Source organism: Capricornis sumatraensis, chromosome 7 (assembly GCF_032405125.1).
Source record: "Capricornis sumatraensis isolate serow.1 chromosome 7, serow.2, whole genome shotgun sequence".
NCBI lineage: Eukaryota > Metazoa > Chordata > Mammalia > Artiodactyla > Bovidae > Capricornis > Capricornis sumatraensis.
The window spans coordinates 95,078,892-95,101,229 of NC_091075.1; the positions used below are offsets into that span (position 1 = coordinate 95,078,892).

General features: G+C 40.1%; 1 protein-coding gene and 1 non-coding gene across 2 annotated transcripts in view; both read left to right on the forward strand.

The window, feature by feature from the left end:
- Window positions 1–21,427, forward strand: part of MRPL1 (mitochondrial ribosomal protein L1) — a 69,917-nt gene extending 48,490 nt beyond the window's left edge. The window contains exons 8-9 of the mRNA XM_068975526.1: window positions 16,313–16,394; window positions 21,187–21,427. Of these exons, the coding sequence (XP_068831627.1) occupies window positions 16,313–16,394; window positions 21,187–21,305 (201 nt within the window). The 3' untranslated portion in view covers window positions 21,306–21,427. The remainder of the gene's footprint in view (window positions 1–16,312; window positions 16,395–21,186) is intronic.
- On the forward strand, window positions 4,396–4,502 carry LOC138082478 (U6 spliceosomal RNA). The gene has a single exon (XR_011145107.1). It is a non-coding gene; the product is annotated as a U6 spliceosomal RNA (small nuclear RNA).
- Window positions 21,428–22,338: the final 911 nt, after the last annotated feature.

Sequence of the window (22,338 nt, forward strand, 5' to 3'; positions counted from 1 at the left end):
TTTTCCAGGCAAGTATACTAGAGTGGGTTGCCATTTTCCTACCCCAGGGGATCTTCCCCATCCAGGGATTGAACCTACGTCTCATACGTATATCCTGCATTGGCAGGAGGAGTCTTTACTACTAGTGCCTCCTGTAACTAACAAATCAGTTGTTTATATTAAACAATGTTTTTATATAAATGTTTGTTCTCTAAAGATGTTTAAATACTTTTCTGTTATCTTACATTATTCATTCATTACATCATAAAACTTTTGAAATATATTTTAAAATATATTTTGACAGTCTTTGAATTATTACTAATTCCAAATTAGTGGCATCAGTACATTTATTATGAAACATTGATTCCTCCTGGGAGTGAGTGAAGTCCTACTCTTCCTATTTATTTTCTTCTATCCCCAGACAGATTCCTACTAGTATCATATGAAATCTGCTTAAGTAAATAAAAGAGTAAAGTATTCTAAAGAAACAGTGTATTTTCAAAATATATATGCTACTTGTTATATTTTAATTTAGAAGCTATTGCTAATTCTTTTCTTTTAATTTATTAATATGAAACTAGAACATAAACTCTTAAAAATAATTTGGATTGAGGAACGGTTCTAAAAACTCCATTAAATATAATTGAAATTTTGAAGAACATCTTTTAAACATAATAGCCTAGCTTTGACATGAATGGTTATCATAGCATTAAAGGAAAACCAGCTGTAGCCCTTTTACAGTCACGTGAATATCCAGGATGAGAGGTTAGATAACATCACCAACTCAGTGGACGTGAAGTTTGAGCAAACCTAGGAGGTAGTGGTTGGAGAAGGAAATGGCAACCTACTCCAGTGTTCTTGCCTGGAGAATCCCAGGGACGGGGGAGCCAGGTGGGCTGCCATGTCTGGGGTCGCACAGAGTTGGACACGACTGAAGCGACTTAGCAGCAGCAGCAGGAGGTAGTGGGGACAGAGGAACCTGGAGTGCTACAGTCCATGGCATCTCAAAGAGTCAGACACAACTTAAGAAATGAACAACAAAATATCCAGATTTTGAGAACTTGTAAATAATGCTATTAGCAAACAAAACATTTTGGTAACAGGAGAAAAAGAAAAAAACAGGATAGGACAGCTCAGATTTTTGTTTATGCTAAATCACGCCAAGACCTGATTTAACTAGTGTTTCTTGTCTGGGCTTCAGATATACTTGGATCTTTGACATACATAATAAAAAGGCCGTGTCTTTGATGTGCTTTTTTCCTCCTTTTTAAAGTTGTAGACATGGTCCCTTCCTAGGTGTGTATCACTGTATTTTGCTTGTGTAATAGTGAATTGTTTCGTGGCAAGAATCTTGTCAACTTGGCAGCTGATGAAAGATAATGTATATGGTAACAAAAATAAACAAGTTCAAGGGTAGGGAATATAAACATAGTAAAATCTTGTGTTGAAATCAGAGCCTTCAGGTTTAGCAAACGTGTTAGAACAGGAGAAGTGAGTGTGTCGGAGTTCAGTTAAAACAAGATGTGAACAGTATAGCACATGGAAAATGAAGGCTTATTTTGAAGGCCCTAGGTCCTCAAGTTGAGAAAGCTGCAAGCAAGGAGTATTGCTGAAAACAATCAAATACAAACAGTAGTTGGATACAAGGCAGCAGCTCATGGGCACATGCTCGCTGCCACTTCTGCTCCTCCTCTTCCTCCATTTCTTCCAGTTGATGATTAACTTTTTTTTGGTTGCATTATTTTTGGTATACTGCCATGTACTGTGTCACAGACAAATTTAAAAGTGGAAAGTAAGCTGTAGAACAGACAAGTCAAATTCTGTACTTTTTAGTTCTCATTGAAAATAAAGGAAGTAGATTGGCAGTAAATCTAAGAGAGTATGGAGTTAAGAAAGAGGAGAATATAGTATTTATTCAGGGCCCAGCATATGTCAGTATACTAGCACTTCATTGTGATACTCAGCGCTTCATTGTGAGAGATGTGTATGTATTTAACTGGGATGAATAGCCTTTGTAGTATTCTAGGGTACAGCCTTTGGTTGGATTTTTATCAGTGTTCTTACCAGTGGGAATATTAGAATTAAAAAGAGTTTATTATCATTTCTACTTTTCTTAGCAATACTGTCGTGAAATCAGATGTTAATTTCTCAGTACTTTTGGGAATTGAAAGTGTCACTCTCCCCTTCCATCAGATATAAATAATACCATAAGGAAAACCATACCATTTGAGAGAAACAGCATTAACTCAACAACGTAGTGATCACTTATCAACAGAAAAACACGTGATGAAAAATATAAATGTGACATAACAAGGAGTAGGGGAGTACACTGACTTGGCTTTCCTTTGTTTGCAAACCCATTTCTTGATAAGTAGTTGTCAGTATACTGCACACACAGCTTTCTTTTGTTAGCTTTATTTCAAAAACCAGTGATAAATATGACAGCGTTTACCGAATTCTGTCTTTATCAAAATCCTAGAAAGTGAATGGATCTGAAAGAGAATTCCCTGTGATTTTCATTAGTATTGTTGTTTTTGCTGTTGTTCAGTCACCCAGTCGTGTCCAACTCTTTGTGACCCCATGGACTGTACACCCCGTGGACTGTAGCATGTCCATGGCATCAGTGATGCCATCCAGCGTTCATTCATTAATGTTACTTCTAAACAAATAATAACATTTAGAAATATAGTATTTATAGTAAACAATAAAAAAGCTGTAAGATCTTATTAAGAATTATTAAATATATTAAATATAAAGACAAAATTAAGCATTTTTCAGATAGATTATCATGACCAATGATAAAGGCTGCTTCTGTCTCGTAGGACTCATAGATTTTGGTAAAGGTATTGAGTTGTTAAAGTGGTATAAAGCATAACTCATACTGCAGCTTGTCTTTGCATGAATTTTCATTTATTTGGAGGCAAATAATGTATTCTAATACAGGAGTTGGAAAACAGTGGCTCTGTGGTCTATTTTTATACCACCTATGAACTTAGAATGGTCTTTTAAAAGGTTGTATAAAGAGAGTATGCAAAAGAAGTCATACATGACCCTCCATGCCTAAAATATTTACTCTTTGGTCCTTTACAGAAACCCTAAAATATAAATATATAAAACATAAGCATGGGAAGTTCTGGTTCCAAGTGAGCTGGTATAATAATCACCTGACTCTGTGTCTCTCTCAGTGAGTACACCTATTGTAAACCTTGGACAGAATGCCCGGAGCAGCTTTCTGAAGACTCTGAATAGTAAAAACTAGCAAGAGAATTAGGAAAGACCAAACTTTGAAATGCCACCAGACTAGGGGTGAGTTTTCCATTTTTCCATTTGTGTTGTCACATGGCCTGGTCTCAACATAGTGTGGAACCAGGCAGTGGACATCATTGTGGACAGAGAGAGCCCCAGGAGGGCTCTAAGAGAAGCCCTCAACCTCAGGCTTGGAACGTAGAGATTATGGCTCCTAACGGTGATAGTGGGCACAGAGGAAGACATAGGTATCTAAAGCTGAGGAAGGGGGTTGCCTTCCTTTCTGTTGGAGGATCTATGGTCATGAGAGGTTGAGACGTGCAACCTGTTCTTATTTTCTGTGACTTCCTGCCAGTTGGCCCCCACTGCCTGAACACTTGGAGAAAGTAAGAGGCAAAGTGTAAATAAAACCTCAGCTTTCTGGGCAGAGTGCTGAAAAGGGAGAGCCCTAGGGAATCAGAAAGTACTTATTTATCTACAAGAGAGGGGAACTTAGGAAAGGGATCTCAGAAGAATTAATGTAGAAACTCTTGGAGATGAAATTAATGGAAGTGACAGAGGAAAGAGTCAGAGAACTTGAAGATAAATTATAAAAATTATGCAGTCTAAAAAACAGAGATGAAAGACTGGGGAGGGGGCAAGAGCATCAAGGCCCTATGGAACGACAACAAAGCTCTAACTTTCGTATCATTGACATCTCAAAAGGAAAGGAGGAAGTATTGTGCAGAAAATTACTTTTTAAAAAATGGCAAGATAACAGACAAACTCATATAGTGATGGTAGGAATACAAAATAGTACAGCCACTCTAGAAACAGTTTGATAGTAACTTGTAAAGCTAAACATATATTTACTGTAAGGTCTACCAATTCCATTCCCATAGAGTTGAAACATTTATGGTGAAATCAGAACATAACATTCACACAAATCGATAACCACACAAATATTTGTAGGAACTGTATTGATAATTATCAAAAGATGGAAAAAACCCAGTTATCCTTCTATACATGAATGGCTTTTAAAAAAACCCTCCAATACATCTGTGTAATGGAGTACTACTCAGTGATTTAAAAGAACCTGTGAACAATTGATAGACACAATAATTTAGGACATTTTCTCAAAAGGTTGCATACTGTAACCTGATGGAAAGTAGTCTCAGAAAGTAACATACTGTGCTCGCTTCGGCAGCACATACACTAAAATTGGAACGATACAGAGAAGATTAGCATGGCCCCTGCGCAAGGATGACACGCAAATTCGTGAAGTGTTCCATATTTTTAAAAATAAATGACCCAATCAAAAAATGGGCCAAAGAACTAAATAGACATTTCTCCAAAGAAGACATATGGATGGCTAACAAACACATGAAAAGATGCTCAACATCACTCATTATTAGAGAAATGCAAATCAAAACCACAATGAGGTACCACTTCACACCAGTCAGAATGTCTGCGATCCAAAAATCTGCAAGCAATAAATGCTGAAGAGGGTGTGGAGAAAAGGGAACCCTCCTACACTGTTGGTGGGAATGCAAACTGGTATAACCACTATGGAAAACAGTGTGGAGATTCCTTTAAAAATTGCAAATGGAACTGCCATATGACCCAGCAATCCCACTGCTGGGCATACACACCGAGGAAACCAGAATTGAAAGAGACACATGTACCCCAATGTTCATCGCAGCACTGTTTATAATAGCCAGGACATGGAAACAACCTAGATGTCCATCAGCAGATGAATGGATAAGAAAGCTGTGGTACATATACACAATGGAGTATTACTCAGCCGTTAAAAAGAATACATTTGAATCAGTTCTGATGAGATGGATGAAACTGGAGCCGATTATACAGAGTGAAGTAAGCCAGAAAGAAAAACACCAATACAGTATACTAACACATATATATGGAATTTAGAAAGATGGCAATGATGACCCTGTATGCAAGACAGCAAAAAAGACACAGATGTGTATAGTGGACATTTGGACTCTGAGAGAGAGGGAGAGGGTGGGATGATTTCGGAGAATGGCATTGAAACATGTATACTATCATGTAAGAATCGAATCGCCAGGCTATGTCCAATGCAGGATACAGCATGCTTGGGGCTGGTGCACGGGGATGACCCAGAGGGATGTTGTGGGGAGGAAGGTGGGAGGGGGGTTCATGTTTGGGATCGCATGTACACCCGTGGTGGATTCATATCAATGTATGGCAAAACCAATACAGTATTGTAAAGTAAAATAAAGTAAAAATATAAAATAAAAAAGTAACATACTGACACGAAAAGCATAGGCAACAAAAGACATAAATTGTATTTTATCAAATGCATAAGACTCTTGTGCATCAAAGGATGCTATTGACAGAATGAGATGGCAACCCACTGAATGGCAGAAAATATCTGCAAACTATATGTGCGTGTGTGTGTGTGTGTGTGTATATATATATGTGATAAAAAGCATAGGTAAAATATAAAGTACTCTTATACCTTAATAATAAAAAGACAAGTAAAATGAGCAAAAGATTTGAATACGTGGTTTGGGAAGATCCCCTGGAGAAGGGAATGGCTACCCACTCCAGTATTCTTACCTGGAGAATTACATGAACAGAGGAGCCTGGCGGGCTACAATCCATGGGGTTACAAAGAGTTGGACACGACTGAGCGACCAACACTTTCACTTTTTTCACTTCTCCAAATATGCACAATGGCCAGTAAACACATGAAGATACTCAGCATCATTAGCATCAAGAAAATGCAAATTAAAATCAAAAGGAGATACTGTATTATGCCTATTGAAATGGCTGTTATCAGAAAAGCAGAGATTAGTGCTTGTGAGAATATGGAGAAGTTGGAAGCCTGGTGCAGTGCTGGTGGGGCTGTGAAGTGGTGTAGGAGCTGTGGAAGTGGTGGTTCCTCAAAAAATTAAACATACTTACCATAAGATCCATCAGTTCCACTTACAGACACATACATATAGACCTGAAAGCAGGGACATACGTAGATATCTATAGCAGCGTGGTTCACAAGTGTCAAAGGATGGATGGATGGACAGAATGTGTATGTACATACAATAGAATATTATTCAGCCTTAAAAAGGGAGGAAATGCTGATATTTGCTACAACATGAATGAAACTTGGAGACATTATGCTAAATGAAATAAGCCAGTCGCAAAAGGACAAATACGTGATTTCAAATATATGAGCTGCTTAGAGCAGTTAAATTCACAGAGACAGAAAACAGAACAGTGGTTGTCAGGGGCTTAGGGTTGAAGGGAATTGGAAGTTAGTGTTTAATGGATACAGAGTTTTAGATGCGGAAGATAGAACAAGTGCTGGAGGTAAGATGGTCAGAGCCGCACAACAACGCGAAGGGCTTAATGCCACTGAAACCGCGCGCTTCAGAATGGTTAAAATGGTAAATTTTATGTATATTTACCACAGTTTTTTTAAATTTTGGTGGAGGGAAAGGTTACATGTTATTCCATCTGTATGATCTTTTAGAAAAAACGAAGCCATCGTGACAAGTCGCTAGTTGCCAGGAATCAGGAATGGCTAAGGGAGGTCACGTGAGGGAGGGTTTTTGGTTCTGTGTGTAGTATTGTGATGACGGTTGCTCAGAGTTTGCATGAGTCAAAATTGATAGTACTGTACACCCTGAAAAGGTCAATTTTACTGTCTTTCAGTTAAATATGATTATCAATATGTATAAGCCTGTTAGAACCGTTGCTCGGTGGGGGCGGGGGGGGTCCCTCAGTACCAACAGTGAGAATGGATTTTATTTTGTTTCAAGGAAACACAAAGAGATAAAGTATGCCTTTCATTTTTTCACCATTGTAAGGGACTAGTTTTATAATTTAAAATGCTAAGCTAAACCTAGTGTTCTTTTTTTTTGTTGTAATTAACAACTGGTAACATGTATATAATATTTGAAAGATACCAAATAGCATAAATAAGATTATAACATTTTAAAATTGCAGTTGGTATCATTTTAGTACTGTTCATTATTGCTCTTTCTCTATGCGTGTATTTTGTGTGTATGTGTTTGTTTAGTTCAGTTCAGTTCAGTCGCTCAGTCGCGTCGGACTCTCTGCGACCCCATGAATCGCAGCATGCCAGGCCTCCCTGTTCATCACCATCTCCCTTATTCGTGTCATCAGGGCTTTAGGAAAAGGGAGGAGATTTGCAAGGCACTATGTGTTTATTTCTTGTTTATGTAATTACTATTATACTATATACTGAATTTTCTCTTCTCCTTAAATAGTGTATCTTGAATATTTTCCAAAATTATTAAAATTCTTGCAAAGCATTATTTTCATAGTAGTATCTTGTGGATGTATCATAATTTATTCAACCTCAGTCCTTCTTTGGGGCCGTTTAGGTTTTTTCCAGCATCACTTGTTTGTTTATTTGGGTGTGCTGGGTCTTACTAATATTACAGTTGCCACACACAGCATCTTCACTGCGGCTTATGGAATCTTTTGTTGCAGCCAGTCAGCTTCTCTCCAGTTGTGGCATGGGCGCAGTAGTTGCGGCGCGTGGGCCTAGTTGCTCCACAGCGGGTGAGATCTTAGCTCTCTGACCAGGGATCTAACCCATGCCACCTTCATTGGAAGGTAGATTCTTAACCGTTGGTCACCATAAGTTATTATTATAACCGTCATTCCTGTGAACATATATTCACATTTTTTGTGTGCACAGAATACGTCTGTGTGTAAATGTACAGCCCTATTGAAAAGTCTGAATTTAGTGAAGTGCAAACATGAAATAGTCTTCCCCACTCCTTGATTCCTAGCGTGCTATGCAGTTTCGCTTCTGTCTTATACACAGGCATGTGAGGTGAGTGACAGGCATAATTCCAGTGATCTAATTCAGAAATTAAAAGTGCAGTGAGATCCAGTTCAAAACTCTGATCTCATATCCAAAGATTTTCCTTGTTCAAGTTGGAACCAGGCTTTTATGGCTCATGATCTGAAGCGGGGAGGGCTTATTAAAATTTCATTCACACCTTCTTCCGCTCTAGACTGTAGAGTGTGGCAGTGACTCAATTCAGCTGTAAATGCCTCGCTCCACTGCAGGTTCCAGGCATAACTCCCCTGTGTAAAGGCTTAACAAAGGGAGTAGAAGCAACTGCCCTGTCTTACCTGCTTGTGTTTGTGGCCCTGCTTTGGTTGTCGCTACTCCTCTGACCAGCTCTCACTGATTTGATGTCCTTCAGGCATATGTTTGTTCAACCACCAGTTCCCTCTTCTGGCAGTGCCCCCAGTCCACACAGGAGCTTCTTGGAGCCTTGCCTCTTGGCCTGCTTTTGCTTTGCATGGTTGTTGATTATGGTGAGAATATTATGACCTTAATTGTTGGTATCTTTCTTTAGAATATAGAGTGTGGATGCAAGCATGTGTGCTAAGTCATGTTTGACTTTTGGTGACCCCATAGACTGTAGCCCGCCAGGCTCCTCCGTCCATGGAATTTCCCAGGCAGTAATACTGGAGTATGTTGCCATACCCTCCTCCAAGAGATCTTCGTGACCAAGGGATCAAACTTGCAGCTCTTATATCTTCTGCATTGGCAGCTGGGTTCTTTTCCACTAGTGCCACCTGGGAAGGCCAAGAATATAGGGCATTAAATGCCTTTTTTGCTTTCAGATGTAGACTCTGGTCATCAGTCCTGAACAAACTTCCAGAAAGGCCGCATGCAATATCTTGTTTCAAGTGTGTATGTAAAATTTGCGGCAGTTGTCAGAACAGTTGCTGAGCATTTTTCCTACTTTTATTTTAAATGGCAGTTCAATTCTTAGCTTGAAAAAACATTTTTTTGCCTCATCTGCATAAGTAGATGCATTGTAGGATACATTGAAAGTCTATCAGCACCCAACAAAGGTTTCTGTTAAACACACAATACAAAAATCATTTTTGTTATAGCGATGATAAATGGTTTCTTTTGGCCACTACTTTCCCAGGCATCCTTTGGTCTGTCTTCCTCACCGGGGGTCTGCAGACTGTGGTCTGTGGGACCCTCCCAGCTCCCCAGCTGTTTCTGTAAGTTACACTTTCTTAAGCACAGCTGTGGTCATCGTTCATGCATTCTCTAGGATGACTTTTGCACCACAACAGCAGAATTGAGTATTTGTGACAGCCCGTTTGGCCTGCAAAGCCCCAAATATTTTCTCTCTGACCAGTTATAGAGAAAAGTTTGGCAGTTCCTGTTAGATACCCTTCCTTTAAAATTCTTTCTAAAACATAGCTCAGAAATACCAGTTGTTTACTTATAAACATTAAGTAGCTTCTCATGGTTGACAGAATATAGTCTAAAATCTTTAGGGCTTCCCAGGTAGTGCTAGTGGTAAAGAACCCACCTGCCAATGCAGGAGGCATAAGAGATGCAGGTTCAGTCCCTGGGTCTGGAAGATCCCCTGGAGGAGGGAGAGCAAGGCAACCCACTCCAGTATTCTTGCCTGGAGAATCCCATGGACAGGGGAGCCTGGTGGGCTACAGTCCATGAGGTCGCAAAGAATCAGAAACAAGGGAGGCGACTTAGGATGCACACATTCTAAAATCTTTAGCTATAGATTCAAATCTTTTTACAGTGTCGTCTTAAATCACTATGCCAAGTTCAAATTCAGGGTTTCCTGTTATTTTCAGTGATGTAACTTGATGTCTGGCTGAGTTTGGCTCCCAGACTTGTTTTGTTTTATTGATTCAGCATTTAAAAACTAGATGATATCACCCAGAAATCCAGATTCCTTGTTATTCTTGATGAGTCAAGAGTTCTGATAAACTGGCCCCAGAGACCTCAGTGTAACGTTCTGTTAGCACTGAGTGGCCACTGCCTCCTCCCTGTGGGGCAGTGCTGTTCACCTCTGCACAGCCTGTGTCCTGCAGGTCATATATGCACATGCACTCAAACCCAGTCCGCTTCAGTCATGCATGTTACCAGCTCTGGCCACTGGAGTCATTTGAGTTTGCAACCAACCCTGGGCAGTGAGATGCCTCCTGGTCGCCTGAACCACCTGTTCTCACAGTACCGTGTGCTCCTCCCTCTGCCTAGTAGATCTGTTTGTCTTCAGAACTCTTCATCCTTTAAGCCTCCATTTAAGTATCACCTTTGTGAGGCCTTCCCTGTCACAGTCACTTCTCCTTCTGTACCCTTGTGGCACTTTGTTGATTTAGTTTGAGTGGCACCAGTCACGTTGTATTTTAGTGACCATGTGGTAAGCTCCTTGATGGTAAGATTTGTGTCTTCTTCATCTTTCCATTCCTAGGCCCCAGTCAATGCTCAACAAAGAGTGAAGGCCAAGTGAATGTTGCTAGATTGTGTGCTGTGAACATCTAAAAGCTGGGAATGTAGAAAAGGATTCATTCGGCAAAAAGAAAAATTTGCATTTTTCCCACTTAAATGCATATTCTTTTCCTTTCAGTATTTCACTTAGTTTTCTCTTTTTCTTTCCTTAGTTTATAACAAGTCATTTGTGTTTTCCAGAGAATGGATACTTCAGTTTTCATAAGGATTACCATCACTTTCTAGCTGTGCCCAGGGTCACAAGCTAATAAGCGGTGGAAGTGGGTTTCAGAGTTACATTTCTCTGCCTTTAGAGCTCATGCACATAGCTGCTGGACTGCTGTTTATCATCTGGGTGCTTTTGAATAAGTTACAAAGTTTTCTAAGTCTCAGTTTCTAATTGTAAAAGGAAAACGATAATGGGACCCATCTTTAGGATATTTGGGAGAAATAAATGAGAATGTGTAAGTGCTTAGAATAGAGTTGGCTTAGAGTAAGCACCCAATAAATAGAGCTGCTCTATTTCTACTACCTCTACTACCACCCTGACCACTACCACTACTGCTGCTGCTATCACTTTCCTTGATGTTGTGTAGGAAATACACAGACGGTCTTCTTTTTCTTGGTTTAAACCTTCAGGAGTCAAGGGAATTAGGAGTGTTGGCCCACTTGCAGAAACCACTGCCAGGCTACCCTGTGTATGATCCTAGATCATTGCACTTGGAAGAGATTTGTAAGGTCAGATATTCTAACAAGTGCTTATTCAAAGCAGCAGTTCTCTCTGCAGTTTCCAGTTAGAGATAATCAGTCATCTAGAGGCTGTTGGAACATTTATAGTGACAGAAGCGGGCCACTTTAGGAGGAACACAAGAGTGTTTAAAAATTGTGCGCACATACTTTGCTTTTCTTTTTAGGTCTGTCCCCTGTAAAATGTAGACAATTAAGTTGAATCCTTTTTCCGTACTCTTGTCCTTAGTCTTTCAAAGTATTTGAGCTGACTTCCAACATCGGTGGTTCTCCACGTGTGGCCCAAGGATTCCTTTTAACTGAGACCCTTTCCTCAGGAGCTTTTCTTCTCTCCTCTTTCTCTTAACCTAAGAATCCTTGAAGACCCTAAAAACATGAGCTAAAATTTTTGTGTGCCTGAGTACCTTATTCTGGAGCAAGATTTGGTAACCGAAAAAAGTTTAAGAATCACAGCCTCAGACAGTCCTATGACTACAATTTGTCCTGCATGTATCTGTATCTCAAAGGGACAAAAAGTGGTTAAGAATCAGTTTTTTAGTTCTCCCATAATGGTAGAAAGTGATTGAAAGCAGAAGTTACGATTGCATGGAAAGAGGAAAATCTGAGAGTCAAAGAAATGAAGTTTACCTATATCCACTGAGCCACCATGCTGACATCTCTGCGAAGTTGTCTGACGTCTAGTGTGCTTAGAAGATAAGTGCATGCTCAGTTATGTCCAGCTCTTTGCATCCTCATGGACTGTGTAGCCTGCCAAACTCCTCTGTCTATGGTATTCTCCAGGCAAGAATACTGGAGTGGGTTGCCATTTCCTCCTCCAGGAGATCTTCCTGACCCAGGGATCAAACCTGCGTCTCCTGTGTCTCCTGCATTCTTTACTCACTGAACCACTTAGAAAGGCCTTAGTGTGCTTAGTGAGTTATTTCTGATATAATAAGGATGAAAGCAGAAGGTAGGATTCAGTAAATCAGTCTTTTCTTAAAAACATTAATGGGGGCTTCCCTGATAGCTCACTGGTAAAGAATCCACCTACCAGTGTAGGAGACCCAGATTCAGGTCCTGATCTGGGAATATCTCACATGCCATGGAGCAGCTAAGCCCATGTGCCACAACTTTTGAGTCTGTGCTCTGGAGCCTGGGAGCTGCAACTACTGAGCCCATGTGCCACTACTATTGAGCCCACACACCCTAGAGTGTGTATTCTGCTACAAGAGAAGTCACTGCAATGAGAAGCCTGGCAACCCACTCCAGTACTCTTGCCTGGAAAATCCCATGGACAGAGGAGCCTGGTAGGCTGCAGTTCATAGGGTTGCTAAGAGTTGAGCGACTTCACTTTGACTTTTCAGTTTCATGCATTGGAAAAGAAAATGGCAACCCACCCAAGTGTTCTTGCCTGGAGAGCCTGAGGGATGGGGGAGCCTGGTGGGCTGCCATCTACGGGGTCGCACAGGACAGGGCAGGGGAGCCTGGTGGGCTGCCATCTATGGGGTCGCACCGTGTTGGACACGACTGAAGTGACTTAGCAGCAGCAGCAGCAGCATGCTCATAAAACATACAACTTTTTCATAATTTTATACAATATCTAAAATAAAAAGTAAAGTGAGATGTGTGACTATATTTATTTTAAGATTTAGTAGAGGACATAGTACTAACTATGAAAGACTAAGGACAAGAATACACAGAAGGACTGTACAGAAAAGATCTTCATGACCCAGATAATCACAACGGTGTGATCACTCACCTAGAACCAGACATCCTGGAATGTGAAGTCAAGTGGGCCTTAGAAAGCATCACTATGAGCAAAGCTAGTGGAGGTCATGGAATTCCAGTGGAGCTGTTTCAAATCCTGAAAGATGATGCTGTGAAAGTGCTGCACTCAATATGCCAGCAAATTTGGAAAACCCAGCAGTGGCCACAGGACTGGAAAAGGTCCGTTTTCATTCCAATCCCAAAGAAAGACAATGCCAAAGAATATTCAAACTACCGCACAATTGCACTCATCTCACCCGCTAATAAAGTAATGCTCAAAATTCTCCAAGCCAGGCTTCAGCAATACGTGAACCGTGAACTTCCAGATGTTCAAGCTGCTTTTAGAAAAGGCAGAGGAATCAGACATCAAATTGCCAGCATGCACTGGATCATGGAAAAAGCAAGAGAGTTCCAGAAAAACATCTACTTATGCTTTATTGACTATGCCAAAGCCTTGGACTGTGTGGATCACAATCAACTGGAAAATTCTGAAAGAGATGGGAATACCAGACCACCTGACCTGCCTCTTGAGAAATCTGTATGCAGGTCAGGAAGCAACAGTTAGAACTGGACATGGAACAACAGACTGGCTCCAAATAGGAAAAGGAGTACGTCAGGGCTGTGTATTGTCACCCTGCTTATTTAACTTCTATGCCGAGTACATCATGAGAAACACTGGGCTGGAAGAAGCACAAGCTGAAATGGAGATTGCCAGGAGAAAGAAACATCAATCACCTCAGATATGCAGATGACACCACCCTTATGGCAGAAAGTGAAGAGGAACTAAAAAGCCTCTTGATAAAAGTGAAAGGGGGGAGTGAAAAAGTTGGCTTAAAGCTCAACATTCAGAAAACGAAGATCATGGCATCTGGTCCCATCACTTCATGGGAAATAGAGGGGGAAACAGTGGTTACAGTGTCAGACTTTATTTTTGGTGGCTCCAAAATGACTGCAGATGGTGATTGCAGCCATGAAATTAAAAGATGCTTACTCCTTGGAAGGAAAGTTATGACCAACCTAGATAGCATATTCAAAAGCAGAGACATTACTTTGCCAACAAAGGTCCGTCTAGTCAAGGCTATGGTTTTTCCTGTGGTTACGTATGGATGTGAGAGTTGGACTGTGAAGAAAGCTGAGCAGTGAAGAATTGATGCTTTTGAACTGTGGTGTTGGAGAAGACTCTTGAGAGTCCCTTGGACTGCAAGGAGATCCAACCAGTCCATTCTGAAGGAGATCAACCCTGGGATTTCTTTGGAAGGAATGATGCTAAAGCTGAAACTCCAGTACTTTGGCCACCTCATGTGAAGTGTTGACTCATTGTTTTCCAATGACCCTGATGTTGGGAGGGATTGGGGGCAAGAGGAGAAGTGGGCGACAGAGGATGAGAAGGCTGGATGGCATCACCAACTCAATGTACGTGAGTCTGAGTGAACTCCGGGAGTTGGTGATGGACAGGGAGGCCTGGCGTGCTGCAGTTCATGGGGTCACAAAGAATTGGACACGACTGAGCGACTGAGCTGATAGCACTAACGATTAGAGGTGCTAAAATTTGGACAAAAGTGTAAGCTGTATTTTAAAACAGTTTATGTATTTTAAGATTTTATGAAATCATTGAGGGCATCTGTTTTGCATTTCTGGAGCCTGTGTTGTTAGTTTACAGTAGGAATGGCCATATAGGTCTGCAGAAAGTATAGTCACAAACATCTGAGTGTAGTATACAATGTCCAGCAGTCTAGCTTGTAACTGTTAAGGAAGCTATTTGGACCTCTTGCTTTTTCTTGTATCTATTACTTTCCCAAATTTAAGGTAGGTATAGGTCTTTGTGGGCTTCCCTGGTGGCTCAGTGGTAAAGAATCTGCCTCCCTAGCAGGAGATGCGAGTTTGACCCCTGAGTCAGGAAGATCCCTGAGAGAAAGAAATGGCAACCCACTCCAGTATTCTTGCCTGGGAAATGCCATGGAGAGAGGAGCCTGGCGGGCTGCAGTCCATAGGAAACGACCTAGTGGCTAAAGAACAACAATAGATCTTTACAAAGGATAAATCAATTCCTTAGAGCAGTGTTGGTTACTTCAGTTGATAATAGAAAGAAGGGCCTTTTGAGGTAAAGGGGAGAATTAAGAGACGAATGAAAAGACACGTGTTGATACTCTACATGTTTTGTTTTCTTTTTCTGCCATAGCAAATGTAAGGTACCTTGTCTGTCAGTGAACTACTTACTGTGATGAAATTTAATGTCTGTTAAGTCTAATAGATTTAATAAGGAGAACTAAGCATTGCTTGATTTTCTTTTTTCTCCCCTCTCAAACCTCCCACTTATGGATTGGCATAAAATGAAAATTCCTCCAATAATGTCCAGACCTTCTCATTTAGGGTTTGATACTGTATCATACCCAAGTGCATGTTGAATAAATATTGTGTGATGATGATGAGAATAATTTTCTTTTCAGGAGGAATTCTTTATATGCTTATGTACCACATTTCTCACAGTGGTCTCAAGAGTCATTGGGAAATAGAATTCTTGTTTGATCTTGAATTCTTACTGTGTAATTTTTACCAATTACACTATTACAAGTTTTATATGAATTTTAAAAACTGGATTCATTTGACAAATTGCAAAATCCTTTAAACATAGGACTGTAACATAATTGATTTTTAGTGGCATATTTAAGAGAATAACATGCATTGAATTTTGAATGAGAAACCCTAGGACTTTCCAAAGATGCATGCTGGGTTAGGTGTTTTATGAATAGGGCTCATTCACTATATAGGACTTAGCTTTTGCTAAGTAGGAAGATAATTGTTATTGCAGTTAGAGAGTGTTAGCATAGCATCTTGGAAATGTCTCTGTGTGAGATATGTGTTATCTGAATGTGTATAGTCAAGGACTTTCATTTTGGACTTTTGAAAGCATTAACTTCCAAATATTTTCTTAAGTTTCTTTTAAAAAATAAATTAACAACTTTAAGAAAAAAATATCACTGATTCCTGGGGTGGAGAAGTGGCGGGTAGGGATGGTATATTCTACCCAACAATATGCTTTGTGGAAATTTGGAATTCAAGGAATCACAAGTGGGAACCACTTCAAAATACTTTGCTGTAATATGTTCTAAAAGGTAATTGAGTCTTGACATGTAGAGACGTATAAATGTGGCATTCCAAAAGAAGAGCTTTAGAAGTTTTTTCTTTCACAGTAGAATCCCTTAGTAGATAATTTGCACTAGTTGAATATTTGAAAAAACTGTATGGAATAACTATTGATATAGTTACCAAAAATTGTACTGTTGTCTTACTTTTACATCATTAATGTTATGTATCCTTTTCTTTCAGCTGGATATGCCAAGTGACCAGATAGCTGCCAATCTGCAAGCTGTTATCAATGAAGTTTGTAGGCAAAGACCACTGAATTTGGGTAAGTGGTTCACTGGGGTTAGAATTTCCTATAATCCTGGGATGCTTTAAAAATGTAAAATATTAAGAAAACAGTCCAGTTAATATGCAACTATAGTAACGTGATATTTCCAGGAGTTAAAGCAACACAATTGAATTCACCAAAGTATTCCTGATCCTCGTTAATAAGTTGTACTTGTCTAGAGAGGAAACCTCTTTAACAGTAATAGGGAATACGCTGTGAAGCCTTGATAAATTCCCACATTATTTCTATCATTAAATGTAATCAAATTTGAAAGAAAACTGTAACAGATTGCCTTAAACTTAAAATAGTGTTTAAGCAGAAACTAAAATCATTTGTGAGATCATATTGTGAGCCAGACCATTCACTTTGTCACCGGTACTAGCAGTTGGCTTTCCTTATCTTATTTATTTTGGAAAAGAGACAAAGTTTTAGTCATGTCAGAAGAATCACACTTTATAAACGGGGTGATTCATGGAGAACAGTGAAGCTTGATGTAGCAGCTGTGTCATAAGCTCAGCACATGTGTAATTCCCACTGTATCACTTGCCATTCACAAAAATGTGTTCTCCTGTGGCTGACTGAAACCAATCAAGAGTCTATTTCCCTCAAATGACTCAGTACTTACAGGCTTCCCGTTATAGGAGTCTGTCACATTTTGTTTTATAAATCCCATGTATAATTAAACAGTCTTAGGCTATATTTAACCTTCTTTGGGAGTTAAACCCACTGGTGAATGTTAATTCTGTTCTGCTAAGTATGACCATCAGTTCAGTTCAGTTCAGTTCAGTCACTCATTAGTGTCCAGCTCTTTGCGACTCCATGAATCGCAGCACCCCAGGCCTCCCTGTCCATCACCAACTTCCGGAGTTCACCCAGACTCACGTCCATCGAGGCACTGATGCCATCCAGCCATCTCATCCTCTGTTGCCCACTTCTCCTCCCGCCCCCAATCCCTCCCAGCATCAGAGTCTTTTCCAATGAGTCAACTCTTCGCATGAGGTGGCCAAAGTACCGGAGTTTCAGCTTTAGCCTCATTCCTTCCAAAGAAACCCCAGGGCTGATTACCTTTAGAATGGACTGGTTGGATCTCCTTGCAGTCCAAGGTACTCTCAAGAGTCTTCTCCAACACCACAGTTCAAAAGTATCAATTCTTCAGCGCTCAGCTTTCTTCACAGTCCAACTCTCACATCCATACATGACTACTGGAAAAACCATAGCCTTGAATAGATGCACTTTTGTTGGCAAAGGAATGTCTCTGCTTTTAAATATGCTATCTAGGTTGATCATAACTTTCCTTCCAAGGAGTAAGCGTCTTTTAATTTCATGGCTGCAGTCACCATCTGCAGTGATTTTGGAGCCACCAAAAATAAAGTCTGACACTGTAACCACTGTTTCCCCATCTATTTCCTGTGAAGTGATGGGACCAGATGCCATGATCTTAGTTTTCTGAATGTTGAGCTTTAAGCCAACTTTTTCACTCTCCTCTTTCACTTTCATCAGGAGGCTTAGTTCCTCTTCACTTTCTGCCATAAGGGTGGTGTCATCTGCATATCTGAGGTCATTGATATTTCTCCCGGCAATCTTGATTCCAGCTTGTGCTTCTTCCAGCCCAGCGTTTCTCATGATGTACTCTGCATAGAAGTTAAATAAGCAGGGTGACAATACAGAGCCTTGACGTACTCCTTTTCCTATTTGGAACCAGTCTGTTGTTCCATGTCCAGTTCTAACTGTTGCTTCCTGACCTGCATATAGGTTTGTCAAGAGGCAGGTCAGGTGGTCTGGTATTCCCATCTCTTTCAGAATTTTCCAGTTGATTGTGATCCACACAGTCAAAGGCTTTGGCATAGTCAATAAAGCATAAGTAGATGTATTTCTGGAACTCTCTTGCTTTTTCCATGATCCAGCGGATGCTGGCCATTTGATCTCTGATTCCTCTGCCTTTTCTAAAACCAGCTTGAACATCTGGAAATTCACGGTTCACATATTGCTGAAGCCTGGGTTTGAGCATCACTTTACTAGCGTGTGAGATGAGTGCAATTGTGCGATAGTTTGAGCATTCTTTGACATTGCCTTTCTTTGGGATTGAGATGAAAACTGACCTTTTCCATTCCTGTGGCTACTGCTGAATTTTCCAAATTTGCTGGCATATTGAGTGCAGCACTTTCACAGCATCATCTTTTAAGATTTGAAATAGCTCCACTGGAATTCCATGACCTCCACCATCTTTGTTCGTAGTGATGCTTTCTAAGGCCCACTTGATTTCACATCCAGGATGTCTGGCTCTGGGTGAATGATCACACCATCGTGATTATCTGGTCGTGAAGATCTTTTTTGTACAGTTCTTCTGTGTATTCTTGCCACCTCTTCTTAATATCTTCTGCTTCTGTTAGGTCCATACCATTTCTGTCTTTTATCGAGCCCATCTTTGCATGAAATATTCCCTTGGTGTCTCTAAATTTCTTGAAGAGATTTCTAGTCTTTCCCATTCTGTTGTTTTCCTCTATTTCTTTGTATTGGTCGCTGAGGAAGGCTTTCTTATCTCTTCTTGCTATTCTGTGGGACTCTGCATTCAGATGCTTATATCTTTCCTATTTTCCTTTGTTTTTCTCTTCTCTTGTTTTCACAGCTCATTGTAAGGCCTCCCTAGACAGCCATTTTGCTTTTTTGCATTTCTTTTCCATGGGGATCATCTTGATCCCTGTCTCCTGTACAATGTCATGAACCTCTGTCCATAGTTCATCAGGTACTTTATCTATCAGATAGATTCTTCTATTTCTTGGAGAACTTTGATTTCAGTATAAAAACCTCTGAGCCTATAGCAGGAATAGAATGATGAGTGTGTGTATGTGTGTGTGTGTGTGTGTGTGTGTTAGTCGCTCAGTTGTGTCTGACTCTTTGTGATACCATGGTCTGAAGCCCACCAGACTCTCCTGTCCATGGAATTCTCCAGGCAAGAATACTGGAGTGGGTTGTCATTCCCTTCTCCAATGCATCTTCCCAACCCAGGGATGGAACTGGGTCTCCTGCATTGCTGGCAGATTCTTTACCACTGAGCCACCAGGGAAGCCCTAGAATGATGAATAGTAAATCTTTAAAAGCAGTTTAGTTATCTTCTCTTTGCCATTTTAAATGACGTCCCTTAACATTATCTTTATAAAAGCTTTTTTAATTTTTAGGGAATTTGACTAAAAAATGTTTGGTAACACAAAGGTAGCATATGTGCTGACTGTTCTAAATAAATATTGAAATCTTGCCATCTAAGGTAAGTATCACCACCTGCTCCCTTTATGGTTATCGTTGCAATAAAATAAATTCTAGATGATCACCTTCTGGAAGAGAGAAATGAATTATTAGTGAATATGTGTGGTTTCATTGATAAATCTCTCTCTAGTAAACTCTAGTCAAGCTGGTTTTAGAAAGGGCAGAGGAACCAAATTGCCAACATCTGCTGAATCATCGAAAAAGCAAGAGAATTCCAGAAATACATCTATTTCTGCTTAATTGACTATGCCAAAGCCTTTGGCTCTGTGGATCACAGTAAACTGGAAAATTCTGAAAGAGATGGGATACCAGACCACCTGACCTGTCTTTTGAGAAATTTGTATGCAGGTCAGGAAGCAACAGTTAAAACTGGACATGGAACAACAGACTGGTTCCAAATAGGAAAAGGAATACATCAAGGCTGTGTATTGTCACACTGCTTATTTAATTTCTGTGCAGAGTACATCATGAGAAACGCTGGGCTGGAAGAAGCACAAGCTGGAATCAAGATTGCTAGGAGAAATATCAATGACCTCAGATACGCAGATGACACCACCCTTATGGCAGAAAGTGAAGAGGAACCAAAAAGCCTCTTGATGAAAGTTAAAAAGGAGAGTGAAAAAGTTGGCTTAAAGCTCAACATTCAGAAAACTAAGATCATGGCATCTGGTCCCATCACTTCATGGGAAATAGGTGGGGAAACAGTGGTTACAGTGTCAGACTTTGTTTTGGGGGGTTCCAAATCACTGCAAATGGTAATTGCAGCCATGAAATTGAAAGACGCTTACTCCTTGGAAGAAAAGCTATGACCAACCTAGATAGCATATTCAAAGGCAGAGACATTCTTTTGCCAACAAAAGTGCATCTATTCAAGGCTATGGTTTTTCCAGTGGTCATGTATGGTTGTAAGAGTTGGACTGTGAAGAAAGCTGAGCGCCGAAGAATTGATGTGTTTGAACTGTGGTGCTGGAGAAGACTCTTGAGAGTCCCTTGGACTGCAAGGAGATCCAACCAGTCCATTCTGAAGGAGATCAGCCCTGAGATTTCTTTGGAAGGAATGATGCTAAAACTGAAACTCCAGTACTTTGGCCACCTCATGCGAAGAGTTGACTCATTGGAAAAGACTCTGGTGCTGGGAGGGATTGGGGACAGAAGGAGAAGGGGATGACAGAGGATGAGATGGCTGGATGGCATCACTGACTCGATGGACGTGAGTCTGAGTGAACTCCGGGGAGTTGGTGATGGACAGGGAGGCCTGGTGTGCTACGATTCATGAGGTCGCAAAGAGTCAGACACGACTGAGCATCTGAACTGAACTGAACTGAAACTCTAGTACAACTAGTTTGCCTTCTTCTCTAGAAATGAAACGATCTTCCCTTTGTTATAATTTAAAATAATAGTTCGATAATATCAGTACTTTTCAAGTGAATCTATAACACGAATCCTATAAGGTTTCTTTTTGTATGTTTGTATTTGCTCATTAGGTGTTTGAAATAAAATGAGAAGTGATTCTTGTCTCTGTTTTCAGGACCTTTTGTGGTACGTGCTTTCCTTCGAAGTTCAACAAGTGAAGGTTTGTTACTAAAAATCGAGCCATTGTTGCCTAAAGAAGCGGAAACCAAAGAAAGTGACAAAAAAGCTGCGTAAACGTGTTGCATTGTGAAATTATTCTCACTGGATCGAGAAGCAACAGTGAAAATTATAAAACTGTCTGTTTTGTAAGTTTGGTGTCTTATTATTGATCATCATACGTGAAAGTAAATTTTAACCCTGGAAAATCTTAGAACACTTTCAAAAATAAGGAAATAAAATTTGCTGTGTGTCTAAACCTACCTTTTAGATCCTGTTATATTTTCTTCCTAAGAATTCAGATTCTGCATGCTGGTAATTATAGCAGCAATTTCTAGCTTAATAACTGTCCCTTGAGAGCTATACCATCTGAGAGAAAAGTAAGGTCCTCATTTCCCACAAGACAGAAAATGGAAGAACTGTGGGCTCTTTCACAAATATGACTCTTCTAAAGAAAAATTATGGACAGTCTTCGTTCTGGAAACTTGTGAATGTCTTTTGTGATAGCATGAGTATAGAAAATGACTAATCCATTAAAACGGATGGGAAATGTTTTTCCTCTTAGGAATCAGTTTATATTATTTGTATTTTTTGTAATAATACTGTATATTTTAACGGTACTTTGCAATATTATAAGGCACAGTGTATAGTATTTTTATATATTTACTCTCTTCGTTTGATCCTCAGTTCCTCTGCTTAATAGCAAGTTGTTCGTGTTTGTAGAATGAAAATCCCATGAGGTAGATAAAGCAACTTAATTTATGGATGAAGAATCAGGCTAGGAAGTTCAGCCACCAATTTGCAAACTGGTGTTGGTCCTTAAATGCTTACTGGTAAGTGACAAAACAAAAAAATTAAGGATAATTTTGTCATGTAGTTGCCAGCTGTCCTTTCTTGGAAATGATTGATTTCCTTTACTCTAAGACTGTCTTTCACTTTTTTAGGGGATGTTCAAGGGCTTTTTCTGATACGAAATTAGATGCCATTCCTTTCTCCAGGGGATCTTCCCAACCCAGGGGTCAAACCTGGGTCTCCTGCATTGCCAGCAGATTCTTTACCGTCTGAGCAGCAAGGGAAGCCCTGTGAAATAATAGTGCTGATAAATTTGTTG